The sequence below is a fragment of the Python bivittatus genome, unplaced genomic scaffold (assembly GCF_059951505.1).
Source record: "Python bivittatus isolate LINGU-HERP-01145 unplaced genomic scaffold, Pbiv_v1 ctg000020_np1212, whole genome shotgun sequence".
NCBI lineage: Eukaryota > Metazoa > Chordata > Lepidosauria > Squamata > Pythonidae > Python > Python bivittatus.
Window position 1 is genome coordinate 58,449,674 of NW_028277030.1, and position 17,585 is coordinate 58,467,258.

General features: G+C 37.5%; 1 protein-coding gene across 2 annotated transcripts in view; it reads right to left on the reverse strand.

Annotated features, from left to right (window-relative positions):
* Positions 1-17,585, reverse strand: part of SCML4 (Scm polycomb group protein like 4) — a 77,801-nt gene that overhangs the window by 38,525 nt on the left and 21,691 nt on the right. Inside the window, exon 5 of one of the 2 annotated variants that reach the window (XM_007423354.2) lies at positions 6,874-7,085. In XM_007423354.2, coding sequence (XP_007423416.2) covers positions 6,874-7,085 — 212 coding nt within the window. Of the gene's footprint in view, positions 1-6,873; positions 7,086-17,585 lie in introns of those variants that run through there. The other variant, XM_088150870.1, reaches the window with a different exon arrangement.

Here is a 17,585-nt window from a genome sequence, read left to right on the forward strand (position 1 = left end):
ACTCTAAGAGTTCCAATAGTCTACAATTCCTTCCAGGATAGGATAGGATAGGATAGGATAGGATAGGATAGGATAGGATAGGATAGGATAGGATAGGATAGGATAGGATAGGATAGGATGGGGTAAGATACATGATAGCTCATCCTTGAGGTTATCTAATATCAGTTTTCTTCTGGAACCATTGGCAACATTCTGGATCACCATTTACCCACAACACTGAAATTCTCTCCTGCTTGCTTGTTTGCTTATTTATTTATTTTAATTTATATACATTGCAATCAGGAAGATTCTTGGTGGTTATCAACACATCCATAACAATAAACTCCACCATATAATAAATCAAGCAAAGCAATATTTTGATGCAATGTGATGGAATAAAACCCATAATATATAGATTTTAAAAAGAGAGAATAAGCAATTACATATAGCATAAAGCTTTACAGACAACACAAGAGAAGATCAAAGTAAACGGTAATGCACATTGTTGGTTACTTTAGATGTAAGATGTTTTTATATTTGTATATTTCACATACAGAAGGAGCATTGTCAAGCATTTTCTATCTTATAGATGTACACAGTTTCTATCAAAGCCTGTTCTGTCAAGAGTTGCTAGCTATCATAACAGAAAAGTATTCTTTCAGATCACAGGATTGATTCTGTCTCAGAGAAGCCACGAACTTTGCAGTAATACCCTTAATACTCAATTTACTTATAGCTAAATTAGAATATTACCAGATTTTATGTAGTGATTCAAACCAATTCCAAAACAATATGGTCTTTTATGGGTACAATACTGATGACTTTTTATGATTTTTGAAGTAAACCCTAATTACTCCAGAGATTTATAGTATGGATTAATGCAACAGACATATTTAGTTTTGAATTTATTGCATTTGTGATGCAATAGCTAGGAAAAATATTAATAGACCAATCATGGAAAATTATACAAAGCCTATAGATAAGAATTCATTTCTTCATTTTCACTCTTTCCATCTGTATGCGCTTAAATATAATATTCTGTATGGACAGCTACTACATCTCAAAATAAATAATATAGATGAGAGAAGCTTTCAGTATCATACAAAAGAGTTCACTGTTACGACAGAGGTGCTTTCCTCCAAGAATTATCTAACAAGCCAGATATAAAATCTATTTGGTAGATGATAGAATTTCCAGAGAAATCCTGATGGACAGAATAAACTAATGTCTCCTGGACTATACAATGCTGTCTTCTTTTTCAAAAAGAATCTGTGAGATAATGTATTTTTTCAAAAATACTGGCATTACCACAGTATATGTTTGCAGGTCCCCCAATGTCAATTACAAGCTAGTCCTTTCAGCTTTGCTAAAATAAACATGATCAGAAGACGGATGTTGATAGGTTACTAGAAGTCTGTCCATTGTTCTAATTGTCCTAATATTCACAAGACTAACAAGATCATATATCTTGTCAGAAGAGAAGGACAGTCTGTTCAGCTTTACTAACGTGCAGAGCGTAAATTTAAAGCTACTATTATTGTGAAATATACGACTTTATTTTGCTTAGGAGTTGACATATGGATCTGTCTTACTGTTCTTTACTGTAACACATGATCACAAATACTATTTAAATATTATTTACATCTTCCTTGTGCGATTGTGTATTGGGGTTTGCTCTTTGTTCTTGTGAGCTAAATAAATAAGCAAAAGGGGGGAAAATTTCACCTAGCAGTGGTCATTGTTTCCTGTACCACAAGAGGGAGAATGCTTTTGGGCTTATTTGTTCCCACTATTAGTTTAAAAGACTGAAGTTGTCAATTCTCATTTTTTGTGGCTTGGGAATGGAAACTGACTGCTCCTTCTACATGAACCTCTTCACTTTTAAAATAGTAGAAGAGGCATTTCTTTCTACCCCATCATCTATCCATCCTTGTGAAGAAATACATAGGAACAATGCTAAGAGCCCCTTCACAGAAAAGATCCACCCAGTCTGCTGCTTATCTATTTTCAGGCAAGCAGAATCAACCTTTTTCATTCCACCCTGCTTTTAAAGTATGACCTAGGTTTAAATTCACTGCTAGTGCCTTTAAATACCCTACAGATATCCCTTGTAATCATTGTTATTGTCCTAATGGAGGGATGAGCAAATTTTGGGGGGGCACTGCTGGTGACACTGCGACATCACTGGAAAAGGTAAGGCCAAGCATTTGAGATCTTTTGGGTTTTTTGGGGGGGGTAGGACTGCCATATCTAGGCTGCAGAAATCTGGGGGACTATCACTGCCATCTAGTGGTCACCCAGGTTTTGCAGCCCAGATAGGGCAACCCTATTTGGGGGGAGGCATTATGGAGCAAAATGGGTGCCTTAAGATATGCAGAGGTTTGAAGTACCCTTTCCCCCTTATAGACCTCCCCAGAATTAGAAAACTGGGCCTAATTTGTTAGGGTTTATACTTCTGAAGGGTTTCTATGTGTGTTTTAAACCTGCACCAACTTAAAGCATTCATTGTATCCCCAGTCCTTCCCAAGCCCTCCAAAATTCAAAAAGTTTGCTCCTGTCCTCTTTTGTAGGAAAGTCACAAATAGAGTGCTGGGATGTCATACGCAGCTTGAGAACTGCATGTTGCTTATCCATGCCTGATTTCTATTTGGGAGATTATTTGTAATTGTTTAAATAGAAAAAAATCTTAGAAGAGTAAGTGATTATAAACTGAATCTGAATCAGCAATGTGCTGTGACTGCAAAAAAGACAAATGCAATTTTAGACTGCATCATAGAACTATAGTTTCCAAGGCAAGTAATATTCCATCTTATTCTGTAGTGATCATCTCTCTTCCCCCTCCCCTCCGATTTCAAATATTGTGTCCAGTTCTGGGTACCTCAGTTTAAGACGCATTCAACAGACTACATCAGATGTAGAGAAGGGTAGTGAAAGTGATCAGGGACCTGGAAACTAAGTCCTATTAAGAAAAATGGAAGGAGCTGAGAATGTTTATCCTTGAGAAGAAGGATATGATAGCAGTCTGAAAGGATGCCACATAGAAGTCACAACCTGTTCTGTATCACTCCAGGGCACAGAATTTAGAGTAATGGATTTTAGTTACAAAAATATGAATTTCAGTTGAATGGTAAGGTGGAAAAGTCCTAATAGTAAGAGAGTTCAAAAGCAGAGCCAGTTGTCCCAAGTGATGGTGAGCTTACCTTTACTGGATGCAGCAGAAGCTGGACAACCATCTGTCAGGATCTCAGTGGCCTAAATGACTCCTTCTGATTTCATGATTCTATGATATACAAGGCTTTAATTTTAGACTACCTGTTGTTCACATTTGAAAAGTGAACTGGTATGCAATAAACACTAAGTATGCAATTTGATGCATCTGGAAGGACAGTATCATAGAAAAACATAAAGTCTTTGTTGTCAACCATTTGGAACAACAAGTGTTGTCAAATCAATGCACAGAGACGTTGGCTACACTTTGAATAGAACCATTTGGTAAGATGGTGCCCTACACCTTTTCTGCACAATATCCTCCTTTCCCTTTAAGTAACTACAAGGTAAAAATATAGCCCCAAGAGGGCAGACAGGAGTCCCAGCAAATTCAGTTTGCTCATGTGGTACCTTTGTAAATGAAAAGGACTAAGCAACACTTCCAAATGAGGGCCTGGCATCCTTGCTTGGTGTGAATCCACAGTGGAGTCCTTTCATTGTGGGTCACTGTGATTTTGAGCAAAGTGGTGGACATTATGGATGCATATATTCTAAAGACAGTTGTACTTGTTTCTTTTCAATGCACCAGGAATTATTTAATATTTTTTTCACACTAGACAATTTTGATTACATGCTCTGATAACTTGTTAAATAATTACCGAAATGACCTTTTTTTTCCTCCAAAGGAAATTGATCAAGTAATAGATGATTATCTAAATGGAGTTCTTGATCAGCTTGCTCCATAAAAATCAATGAAGAAAGGAAAGTAGAAAAAATTCTGTGTTCACACATGTTACAGAGTAGCACATTTAACTATGGAGATTGCAATCTAACTTCAATATTTCTGTATAGACACCCATGGGTGAGCCAGGATCTGAAGTCCATGTAGAAGAGTTATCCCAGCCTCTGGTAGACAGTCATACTCATGCCTCCACTAGGTATTAGCTTTTCAGGTTACAGTCCAAGTTATCTGGTTATGCAGATATAACTAAGCAGAGAAGCTCTGAAACATTTTTCTGAAGCTATGAAACACCTTCATGTAATTTCATCATTCATATATGTTCTTATGTACCTATAAAAGGCTGATCATTGCAGACTATCCCACCCAAAAGTCATATATGTTAAAGATGCTTTTGTTGGTATCTTTGAAAATGCAACAAAACTCCATTAAAATGAATTGCAATTCAAAATGTAAATTCTTATTTATCCATAAAATACCTACATAGTTTGATCATCTGTTCTGTAATAATCCAGCAATGAGCTGCCACAAAGAAGTTGGTCGAGTGTGCAGGAGTTTTCAAAAATGCACATAAAGTCTTACAGTGGGAAAAGCCCATGCCATTTTTAACTAATTAAGTCAAAAGATCTCATCTCTGACTCCAGCAGCATTTTGATTAAGACCTGGAGCTTTAACACTGGGGACTACGCAGAACAAAAAGGCTTACAAAAACGTTCCTTCAGCTGAAGTCTTCTGAAGCTAATAAAAAACACAGATGTCTTGAGTGTTACAAATTGAGTATATCAGCCTCAGAGCCTTAATACTATGACTGCCAAAGTATGCCTTATTTCTGGTATTCATTCAAAAAATGGCCACACATCTAAATGTGACTTTCTTATAGATGACAGAAGTGACTGAATTACTCCAGACCCAATAACAAGGAATTATCTATTTATTACTTCCTCACTTTTTTCTTGAGTTTCCACTCTAGTTGCTATAAAATGTAAGGCAGAAAAATTATGCTAAATAATTATATTTTTTAAAAATCCACCGAAAAGAAGGACCTTTGTAAAATTTGCTCAGAGAGATTCAGGTACTCAGCAATAACTTACAACCTCCATAATATTGGGGACTGTTCCTTAAACAGGACAAGTTCCATTGTTCCGCCTTAGGCATTTTCATATATTAAAAAGCCTTCCTACAATGGAACAATCGCATCTGGATGAGAAATTAGTTTAGAAGTAACCCATTGGTTTTTAAAGAAGTCTGGACTTGCTATTAAAATCAGCGTTCTGTTATTAAACAAATCATCTGCTATGCAATTTAGCAAATATCACGGGTGGTCACATAAACTAATTTTATAAATAAATATCAATATATGTTTTGTTTTTTCTGATCATTTTTCCATCTGGTAATTGTTGGAAGTTCAAAATAGCTCATAATGTTTTTAAAAACAAGGGACACAATGAAGACCTGATGAAAAAGACAGAATGAGTATCAGATTTAAAATTTCTTGCAGTCTTGAATAGCTTCCTAAAGGTTAAAGGGATCAGCTTTGATTGGCCTCACTTTACAGATTGGGTGCATATAAATAAACTAGTAACCTAACAGACTCTGTGCAGGTGAAGTCTCAGAGGAATTAGAAGCAGAACATTCTGATTGTGTACTATTATCTGAATCTCTGATACTGTAAATATTGTGTGAACTTGTGCAGGGACCTGGCAAACCGAGGTCTACAATTTATTTTACAATTTCTAATGCAGTATATTATTAAATATTCCATAAAGCTTGATTTTTGGGATGAAAAACCCTCAATCTTTTCTGCGTTTTTCTTCTTTGGCCATGATTCAAAATAAGTAATTTCTCCTATCTGATCAGGAAACACAGCTTTATTTAAAATTTGTAACCATAGCACTTGTTATTATTAAATGTAGGAACTTCTGTTTGGTTTAAAGTAGTGTTTTGCTTCTTCAGCAATCTGAGATGCTATAAAGAGAAAACAAACCAATTGCCATCAGAAATGTTTGGCTGTAGGGAAGTCTCAGAATGAATTCATGGCAAATGGGGCTGGAAAAAACACTTGTTTGAAGCTCTAGAGAACTGCTCACGATTAGTGTTAACAACACTATGCAACGAGACTAATGGCACTTCTACACTGTCACTGTCTCCATTCCTCAGTTCCTCAAAACCTTTATGAATGAGCCGCAATCACTTCTGCTACTCAGAATCGCCAAGTACAAGGACTGAATCATTGTGCTGCCCAAGCTGTGGCAGATCTTGTAGCAACTGAATTCCTCTTGCCTGACTCTGCACAAAGAATGAAGGAGGACCAAAGCAATCTCCTGCTTAACACCTGGCTTGTTACCTGCCAAAGAGGAAAATGAAGTGCAGGATGTTGCCAACTTCACCTCTGTTCATTTCACCTGAGCTACTGAGGAAGTGATGCAGAGCTGTCAAACCAGCATTTCGCAACAGAACCTGCTAGGACAGCTAACCTCAGAACCCAGCAAGAAGGTCGAGGCCTGAATTCCCTCCAATTGCATCCAAATTCCAGAGAGCTCCAGTTATTGCAGCTGAAGACCAGTTCTTCTGGCACCACAGCTGAGCTGTAAGTCAGCTAGCTCAGTTGCATGGGGTCATAGAAATGAAGAGCCTGTTCAGCAGCAGCAAATCACCCTGTGGAGGGAAGTATCTTAATGCAGTTTCCTAAGCTACTAATTGTGATTCATGCAGAAAAGGTTGCTTCATGCATCTATACAAGCATTTTTGGAAGGCGCAATAACGCACAACAGACATGCCCCCAGAACCGGTTGTTACAAACTTCCCTAGATCTAGGCAAGCCAATTAGGAGATTTCACATTATCTACCCCTGCTGATAATACGCTGAACAAAGTGGTCTGATGACACTCTGCACAAGGGCAGATTCTAAAAAAAAAAAAAAGATACGACATAAGCAGAAAAGACCATACTTTATATCCAGGTTTTCTCCCTCGCTTCTTTGGGATCTTCACAACTGGCAAAGAACCAGGAGGCGAAGCGTAAAGATTATGAACGGCCATTTTCATGGGACTTGAATGGAGTGGGGGTCTTCCTCTTTTTCGACCTGGAATTCTCGGGGACTGCATGTCAACAGAATCCAGTCTTGGAGGCAGTAACGGCAAATGATTCATAAGTAAAGGAGCTGCAAATTAAAAAAAAAAAAATCATTGAAAAGTGAGGATATATTTGGCATGCGTAACATAACCATCCTATTATTTCCTATCATGATAGGTGGCATTAGGTGAATAAGGAGTAACCATAGTAAGCAAAAGAAAAATAAAGGCACGTGATAAGAAAAGGGAAAGGAAACAGCTAACTACAGTTGACACCAATACCATTCACTATACCTCTCCATACCTTTTTATCCTTGCAAACAATCTTTCTTCCACCATGTCCATACACTGCTTGATATATTGGTTTTGTCTTTTAAACTTTTCACCTTTTTTTCCCTTTTTTTGAGGATCTCTTCCATTCTATCCCACCATGGCTTTCTTAGTCTCCCCTTCTTCTCAACTCATGCACTCTTCCTTCACACATTTGTTTTTCAATTTTGTCCTCATTAATTTTCTCTGTATGACTAACCACCTCCACGGACTCCTTTTGTACTGATCGCTCATTTATATTATTGTAATCCACATTCAGTTGACACCCATTCACTCTTGATTCTCTCTCTTCTTGTTTGACAACAAACATTTCTTAACCATCCAATTCCCACCACATTCAACTTATTTTTATGTTTTTCCAGACAAACCCTCACTTCCATATAATAGAGTAGAAAGAAGCCTGCTCTCATATCCACCCATTTTCACTTTTTTGTCATTTATTCCTCATAACAGACACATACTACCTCCTACCTTTCTACCAGCATTTGTATGTCTTAAAATTTCTCCATCCATTTTCTCATCTTTAATATACATTCTTCCAAAGTACACAATTTCACCTTTTATGTATAAATTGCAATTGTTCACCATTTTCCCTGTCAAACACAACTACAAGATCTTGTGCTTTGATACATTTATTTTCAGATCCATACTCCTTGCTGGATTATACAGTTGTTTAATATTTGCTGCAAATCATTCAAGTTCTTAGCCAACAAATGACATCACTGGCATACAAAAGTAATTGCATATTCATGTCTCCAACCAGCAATCTTTAATGTCACTACAAGCATTCTTTATATATTTATCCACACTTTCATTAAACAACCAAGGGAATCACATATAATACTTGATTTAGCCCATTAGTTAAGCATTCCATTTATCTTCACAGATGCTCTGTTTCCATCAGATACAACAGTTATTGCATCTAGAAACCAACTTTCAACTCCATATTCATTCCACACATTCTATAATTCAAGTCTATTTGCTTTATCATACACCTAAATTAAATCAAGACATGTACAATAAAATGTCTTTCTCACATTCATATATTTCTCAGTGACCTGCCAAAGAGCAAAAATTTGGCCTGCACATTGCCTTTCTGACATAAAGTTACACTACACTTCCTAAATATTGTTCTTTACCACCTCTCATATCCTTTCAATCAAAATTGTGCCAAATACCTTCCCAGGCCCACTTAATATGCCAATCCTGGGCAGTTTTTGCATTTGCTCACGCTACATGTCCCTTTGGATGGGGGAACAATAACAGCATACTTCCAGTTGCCTAGCCTAAATGGAGTCTTCATTCACACATGTATTTTTCAATGATTTCTTCATGGGCACTAATATTTATAGCACAAATATCACTAACAGTCCTCCTTCCCTTTTGACTCCAAGCAACTGCCTGGACAAGTCCCTGCAGTTTTCTTCGCAAGATATCGGAAGTGGTTGGCCCTTGCCTCCTTCCCAGGACTGAGAGAGAGCAACTGGCCCAAGGTCACCGAGCTGGCTTTGTGCCTAAGGCAGGACTAGATCTCATTCTCCCAGTTTCTAGCCTGGTGCCTTAAACTAAACTGGTTCTCAGAATTCCCATACAAATCTCTAAAATACCTCTTTCAGCATTCCCTCATTTATAATTCACCCCATACCATTTTATCATATTCATTTTTAATTTCATTCATGCTGCTGGAGGTATTTTGTTTAGCCCTCTTCACCCACTTCCAAAACATTTTTTTTTTAATTTTCACCAAAATGGCTCTTCATTTTCTTTGCCTGTTTTAATGACCGGCTTGGTCTTTTTTGCTACATTCTTTGCAACTAACCTTTAGTCTCCATACACATAATACAGTATCGTTCTCATCTTTATTTTTTTTAGCAATCATTTTCAGCATTTTTTTCTCATTCATAGCCTCTTTTTCTTCATCATTCCACCAAACATCCTTCTTCATCCTTCCTATGTGCTCAAGTTTACACATTTCTGTGGCACTTTGTAACTTTTCATTCTGTTCATTTAAACAGCCTCCACTTTCTCTTTCCTTCAGTCTACTTTCCATTCATTTGCTTGGCAGATTAATTATAATGGTTTTTTATACAGGACTTGTACTTTCTCCTCCTGAAATTGTTCTATGTCACTCTTGTTTCTTTCACCTCCTTCTTCTTCCATGTCTGCTGTTTCCTCAGAGGCCACTCCTGATTCTTCCAGATAAAGGTCTATCCCACCTCACTACCCTTGTTTCTTTCCCTAATACTCTCAATCTTTCATTACAAATGATCAAATCAATAATGCTTTTAGATTTACATTCATTCCTTTGCCATGTGTATGTATGGATAGGCTTATTCTTACATTATGCAGTTGAAACAGACCTTTTTCTTAGCAGATTTTCACAAAAAAAATCTCTGCTCTCATTCATTCTTGGCTTTCCTAATGGCCCAGTTATTTTCTTCTGTACCATCATCTTGTTCCCATCTACCCATCCATGTCATCTTACAGAATGATTGTCTTCCCTGAACTTCATTCATTCAGAACATTGCACAATTTCTCCAGAATTCATCTCTGGTTCTTCCATTAGCACTCACTGGAGTGTAACATGCAACTATCACCAACCTCTGAATTCCTACTTTCACACGCACTTACAACAACCTCAGTGACACATATTCATACTTTCTGGTTTATAATTTTGCCCTTTCATTTGTAATTATATCTAAACCTTCACACCCCTGCATCACTTCATCAGCTCCACTCCACAAAATCAGACCTTCTTCATTCAGATACATTATATCCTTCCCCTTTCTTTTAAATGTGCCAGTTTCAAGCTGCTACAAGGGCACATTTTCAGCAGGTAAAACTTGCCATTTATTAACTTAATAAACCATCTTAGGGCCAATCTGGTAAGGTGGGAACAGTTCATTCTGAAATTCTGTTTCAGGAGAAAATGGTTTTTTTATATAGTTAGTGTGACAGAGAAAGGACAAGAAATCTGATATGCAGAAAATAATACATGAAAGGAGAATTCCATTTATGTTCCTGAATTTCATGAATGTGAGTAGTGCTATATAAATTAACCTGTAGTAATAGGTAGCTTTAATGGCTTAATGGATGTTTGATATCATTTGCAAAAGGTCGATGGTGGAATTATAAATGAGCTATAATAACCTTCTGCTAAAGCTTTCATTAATCTTTCAACTGTTAAAGTGCTAATTCATAAATTTAGAGGGTCAAATCCAAGGAACAATTGCTGGAGTTTGCTACCCCCCCCCCAACATACACACACATCTGAAAACATTCATTTGGGAAAGGAGCCCTTAGTAGCCCAATGTGCTGATGGATTTCTATGGGACTTGTAGCCCTTGTCAAAAACCAAGGGATGCAGAATTTAAAATGGCAGCCAGAGAGAATCCTCTCAGAACCGTTGTCCTCTAACAGAGGTCTTCATTTAGATGCAAAGATCACCACGTCAAACAAAGTGGATGTTCTCCACTCCAGTTGTGACAGGATTGGAAAAATCCCACTAGATGCCTAATAGGTGGTTTCACAGTAACCTGTTACTAAGTGAAGACATTTAAAGAAGCCTAATAATATTTTTAAAATTACTTTATTGCATTTATATAGAAAAGGCCTGAGTAAATGGTTATGTTGTTGGAGATGCAGTGAAATTAATGCTTTATTTAAATATGTGTTTCTACAATGTTCAACAATTGTTCCTTTTGGGAAAGAAGTTCTTACATGCATTAACTCAATTCTGAGATTCAATATTTTCAGATATGCATATTCTTTTGAAGTTTATTCCTATCACGAGAGTTGACATCTGGTCAAAGAATGTGGATTTTTATACCTTGCCTACAGTGGAAAGACTTTTGTTCAGCATTGGAAAGGCAAACACGTGGCCCCAACTATTCAGTGGTCTGCAGAATTGATGTTACCAGCAATTTACAAATCAATAACTTATCAATATAGATTAGCTATGGATGATTGTAATGATTATGACTTCCATTCATTGAAGTGTTTACTGTACAACTTTACATATGTAAGTATGTCTGTGAATATATGTCCTGTATGTTTTTGTTTCTTTTTTTAGCTTTCTTTATTATTTCTTCTTTTATAATTTTGTGCATTCTTTTTCTTTTTCTTTTTTTATTTAGTTAATAAAAGACAGGGAGGAAAACAGGCCTATATGATGCAGCCATTTTAAAACACCATAATAGTGAACAAAGAAAGGTTACATCCATGTGCAAGAAAGATGTGACCAGTTTTCTATAATGGAAGATGTTTTGTTGCTAAGAGTATTCAGCACTCCTTTTAAAAAAAAATTTCAGAAAATTAATTTTAAAGAAGGAATTACAGTTACCACATTGTCGTGTGAAATCTCCCTTGATCTAATGTAGAGAGGATTCTATTACATTTGTTTCTATTTTATCATTAATAGCGTTCTTCTCCCTTATGCTGTGAATTTTTCAGCTGAGGGACAGCAGACATGGTGAAACCAGTGATTTTCTCCTTGTTTCAGCCTGACCTATTTGACTGTTTTAGTACATGACAGATGTACAGCCACAGTGTGACTGGCATCCTCCTGGTGCAAGTCAGATTTCCTGTTTTCCTGAAGATGTTGAGTTTTGTTTTTTTATCACACCCCTCTGTCATGTCAGGGTATTTGACTGGCTTGTTTTTACCACATATTACTTCAGCTCTTCAGATGAGAAAATTCACAGAGTAGACATAATTCATTAAAATACAATGCTAGTAATTTATTGACAGGGGAAATGCACCCTGTCTCCATGAGTTTCTCATTGTTGCAATTTACCCACACGCACGCGCACACACACACACACCTTTAATTTAAATGGGATGCACACAAAGCAAATGAGCAGAACTGAAGTCCTAAGAAAATGCTAAATAGTCCCACATTGCGCTTGCATGGTTGACTAGCAATTTCCACGCACATTGACACTACACTGAGAGCTTTGCCTCTTACTATTCCAACACAAGCACAGCTCCCTGTGAGTGTAGAATAGTGAAGTGTAACACATGTAGACAAGACAGCTATAAATAATTCACTGAGTGAAAAACTCTCCCTACTGGGATTAGCTATTTTCATTTGCGTATTTATTTATTTTGGGAGGATAAAAATAAGATGAAATAAAATAAAACAAGCAGCAGCATTCAGCCAGAGCAGCCAGGGAGATATGAAGATCATTGCACACGTACTGCAAAACCAAGATGAGTTACAACCACTGGCAAGAGAATGGATTCCCAACTGGCTTCTGCACAGATTCTCTGCTAACTCAGTGATAGGCAACCGTTGGGGACTATGCACATTTGGAAATTTGAACATATGCAGTCAAGGCACTCAAAAATGGCTGCTGCTTACAAAATGGCTGCCATAGTAGGAATGGCTAGCCACAAAACAACTGTTTACCAAAGTTAAACTAGTCCCTGGGGTGCTTTCTATCATCCCGTTAGGACCTTTCAACCACCTGGGCACCCTTGGATTCCTTCTTGCTCAGCTAGTGCCTGCTCTTCACTGCACGGGTCCCTAATGATCTGTTCTGAAATTGTACTGAAGCTAGGCCCACCCCCAAGTTTCACAATTAGGTTTTTTTTAGCAAAACTGAATCTCAGGGGAGTCATCCAACACCCAAGAAGGATGAATCCTCCCTAAATCTATTAGGACTACCTGATAGATTAGTTCTGACTGGCTCTGCTGTGCTCTTCGGGCTGGAAGGGGGAATCAGAGCAAGCAGGTCCTTGGTGACATTTCGCAGCACATTTTTTTTAAGTCATATTCACCAACAATGACACTTTGCTGTCCTTCAGGAGATGTTTCTTTGAAGTATGACACTCTAGTGACAGAAAGAAGAGCAGCAGCTGAATATGCTTCTCACTCAGGTTTGGTTAATGAGCCAGAAGAGCTGGAAAGCATCTTTGGAGGAACAGACCCAGAGGAGTAGAAGTGACCAACTTCCACTGCTGCAGATTTACCTTTGTTCTTCTGGTCTGACATTTTTATTGAAGACTAGCAGCCTATGGCAATGAATTGATGATATAAGATTCTACAGGCAAGAAAGATGCAGGCAGAATCATTTTCTTTAAAAAAGTAAATATATTAAAATATAGCTGACAAGGTGACATAGATATCTATGCTTGCCATGCATGGGGAGAGCATAAAAATAGAAAATATTAAAAAAAAAAACACTATCCCAGCATCTTTGTGTTGCACATAGTGAATACCAATATTACTATGAAATGAAGAAGAGGAAGAGTTTGCTTTTTTCTTCTTCAATTACAAGAATCTTTCATCATAAAGTTTTTTATTACTATTTTAATGAATAATTACTATTTTAAATTATTATTATTATTATTTACATGGGGAGGGTCATGTTTCCAGCTCTGCCTCTCACCTTCCAGAGGATTATAGGACACTGTGTTGATGTCATCAGAAGGGGAGGGGGACCAATATTTTTCAGCTAATTTTTTTTAATGATTGGAGGGAGATTAAGAATGGGAATGGGAGCCAAAAGGCCTCTGGAAAAATGCAAAACAAACAAACAAACAAAATCAGCCCAGAACTGTGCACCCAATTTTTAGCAGTGAAATGGCCACATTTGGGCAGCCTGGCTCTGGGGCTGTACCCCACTTTTTATGGAGAGGCATGTGTTCAAAGACGGTGATGGCAAAGAAGCTGTGGCTTCCCTGAGACTTCACACTTTGATTCCCGCTGTTGGAGAAACTAAAATGAAAAAAAACATTGTGCCGCTAATAAGGGTCACACAACAGTTTTCAACCTCTGCAACTTTAAGCCCCCTTGGGGGAATTCTGGGAGTTGAAGTCTGCATGGCTTAAAGTTGTGGAGGTTGAGAAACACTGGTTTAGATAGTGTTCTAACTGTGTTTTTATTTGTGTTTTGGATTAATTTGTCTTTATATTTAAGATTTTTTCCCCTTCTGTTTGCCACCTTGAATGCCTTTTTCAGATAGAAAAAAGAATATAAACCCAATCAATGGGTCAGTCAATCAACAGAGTCAGTATTTCAGTCCACAGATTAAACAGTTTCCTTTATTGGCTTTCTGTAAATATAAGGCTAATTTAATTATTTTAAAAGCAAATCTTAATTTTCTGTCTAATCAATACAAAAAGTGATAGTGTTCACATAGAACCAAGTAGTTTCTGCCCAATAGTTTTGTATAAAAAATCTTCAAAAGCCTTTCTCATTCTGAATATTAAGTATCTGCTTTTATGCACCACTTTCAAAGCTCTGGAATGCACCACATATGTTGATTACAAGTGGATTAAAACTTCTCTGAACAAATTGCTTGTTACAAAATCATTGGATTCATGATCACTAGGTTCATTTTTAAGAAAATTAATGATAAATGCTCAATAAATGTTCAATCACTACTTTGGAGGATGAGAAAACAGATACAAATTCAAATATTTACACACACACACATATATAACAATATAAATTAAATGCACTAAATGTAGGTTCAGAAGATTTTCTAACATTTTAAGGTCTTTAAAAATGTGTAGCACGATGCTAGTCCCAAGTTACCATGTCCTATCATAGCATTCTGCTTTCCAGAAATACACACACACATACACACACACATGCGTAAGAGAAGAGTAGGGAAGTTCAGAGAGATTTCACATCATAGTAAGCAGCTTATATTTATGCCTCACTCTATTATCTCACAATATATTTCTGCCAGCACGACCATATTTTTGTTCTGAATGTATTGCCTTGTAAAGTCAGGTTGCACTGCTGGAATTTTAAGCACTTCCTAAACCTATTTCTGACAACAACGAGAAGTCAGGAGCTTGGGTCATAGCTGGTATGGTATTCTGGCTACAGATTATTTATACTTCCTCTTCCTTCACATGATGTCTCTATCACTTTACACTTCAGCTTCTATGGCCTTCCATTACAACAACAAAGGAGCAACTACTCTGCTTTGTTGAGGATGCCATTTTGCTCATTGCTAAGCTCATTGCTACTCATTCCCAACTATTTCCAGCTGTATTCTTTATATTCCCTGTGTAACTGTCTCCTTTCTGAGGCGCAATCTTCTATACCAATGGTTCACAGCCTTTTGCTCTATCAAACAAACTAGGTCTCATCACAACAGAAACAACTTTTCGAAGGAAGGAAGGAAGGAAGGAAGGAAGGAAGGAAGGAAGGAAGGAAGGAGAGAGAGAGAGAGAGAGAGAGAGAGAGAAAGAAAGAAAGAAAGAAAGAAAGAAAGAAAGAAAGAAAGAAAGAAAGAAAGAAAGAAAGAAAGAAAGAAAGAAAGAAAGAGAGGGGGAGGGGAGGGGAGGGGAGGGGAGGGGAGGGGAGGGGAGAGGAGAGGAGAACTGCAATAATGCAGTTGACAATATTGCTATAGCTATAAACTGAGTGACAACTAACTGTTGCTAAAGCAGTATTTGTCATTAAGAGAGCTGTCTTCCCCACCTCTAAATCAAAATGGTATCCAGGGCTGTAGAGTAGTCTGGCAAGATAAAAAAAGTCTGAGAGCAGGTAATGGCAAGCTTCTTCTGTATTGCTGGCAAGAGTCCTCAGGAGCCAAGCTCCACTTGAGACTTTACCTTTTAATGAAGGAGTGGGTTGTAATACCTTGTTTTGGTTCCTAAGCTTAAACTTCAGACTGCTGTAATGTTGGAATGCAGGAAAAGCTGTGCCAAGATGCCCAGTTTCCTATTCTGGGGGCATTTGACTGGAGACTGGGGGCTTGGTCTTCCTTCACTAGCTTTTTCTCTTCAGTGAGTTCTTTTTGAATTTGGAGACTGTGCCCCAGCAAGATGTCATTGGTGGTCTATGCACCTGGAGTGGAGCCCCAGTACTTTGTATTTATAATTGCATGGTGTCTTATAAAACGGATACTCCATGTATAGGAATTTGGCACTTAGGAGCAGCCAAAAGGGACTGGATTCCACCATGTAACCCCAGGTTCTGGGGAATGGGCAAGGCTAAAAGAAATATTCTTGGAAGCTGGACAGCTCCTGACAACAGCTGATTACAGGACGCTTATGTCAAGGTTGACACCTGAGACAAATGTCCCATCTATTAAATGCCTGAGCCAGCCTTAAGCATCTGCCTTTTTCAGGAAGAAGTCAGGTCTATTTACTTAACCAAGGTACTTATTTTTCATGAATTGACATTGAAATGAATATGCTGCCTGGAATATAGCAAACAGAGCTCTGGCCTTTAAATCTAAACCTTAACTGACCTGTAAAAAATCTTACTGAAATTGGAAGGTTTGTATGGTTAAGCTCCATTTCATGTTCTCAGTCAAGTGACCACTAGCACGAAGGACCTTATTATGTCCTTAATCACATAGTATGTCAGCATAATTTACAAGTTGCTCTGTGAGAACACTGTTTGAACAAGCTAACAAAATAAATGGTGCTGTATTTTTTAGAAGCCCAAACAGCTTTTATTATCTATGCCCAGAACACAAATCTGCAAATCATAAATATCCCCTTGAAATTTAGCTGCCTTTCCTTTATCATGCTTACTGTCTTTTTTTGAACTAACAACAGCCCAGTGGTTTAAAGGCAGAGGCTGCAACCGTCCAACACATTTACCTGGAAATAAATACCACTGAGTTCAAATGTTCTGAATAGATTCTTCTTGGGCTGCTTTGTGAGAAATAATCATCAGAAATAATGTATATGTTTGGAATTAATCTCCTAATTGTGTTTGTGCCTTTGCTATTATTAGTCTGCTATTGTACAGAAAATTCTGTGGCATCTTGAACTTTAAAAACACCACTTGAATTCTGCAGAATGGATACTGAAAAAGCAAAAGCTTATCATGTAAAGTGAAACTACAGTTCAGTATTGCCCTAATGTATTTGGAAGGAAAATGCAGATTTCAATATCAAATTGGTTTTGAAGCATTTTAAATGCTTCCTTTGCAAAATTCCAGATAACACATCCCTACAGCAAAATGTGCATGTTCCATTAAACCATTCTGGTTGATTAATGTGAACTTGTCTACCAGCTCCTTAGTCCTGTCCTATGTGGCTTCTTAATCACAGTCAAAAGCTCCTGTATGGTTTTAACACACTAGTTAAATCTATCCAGGAGTGATGGTGGTCATGCTGGGTTTGCACATCATGTCACCTAGCTGGAATAGTTTAAAGTGTCATGCAAGTGCACTGATGATCCCCAAATACTCCAAACACTTATAACATTTGTTTATATCTGCATAGCATTGAAACTCACTGCATGTATAATGAGTGAATACTAACCTGAAAGCAGCAGTG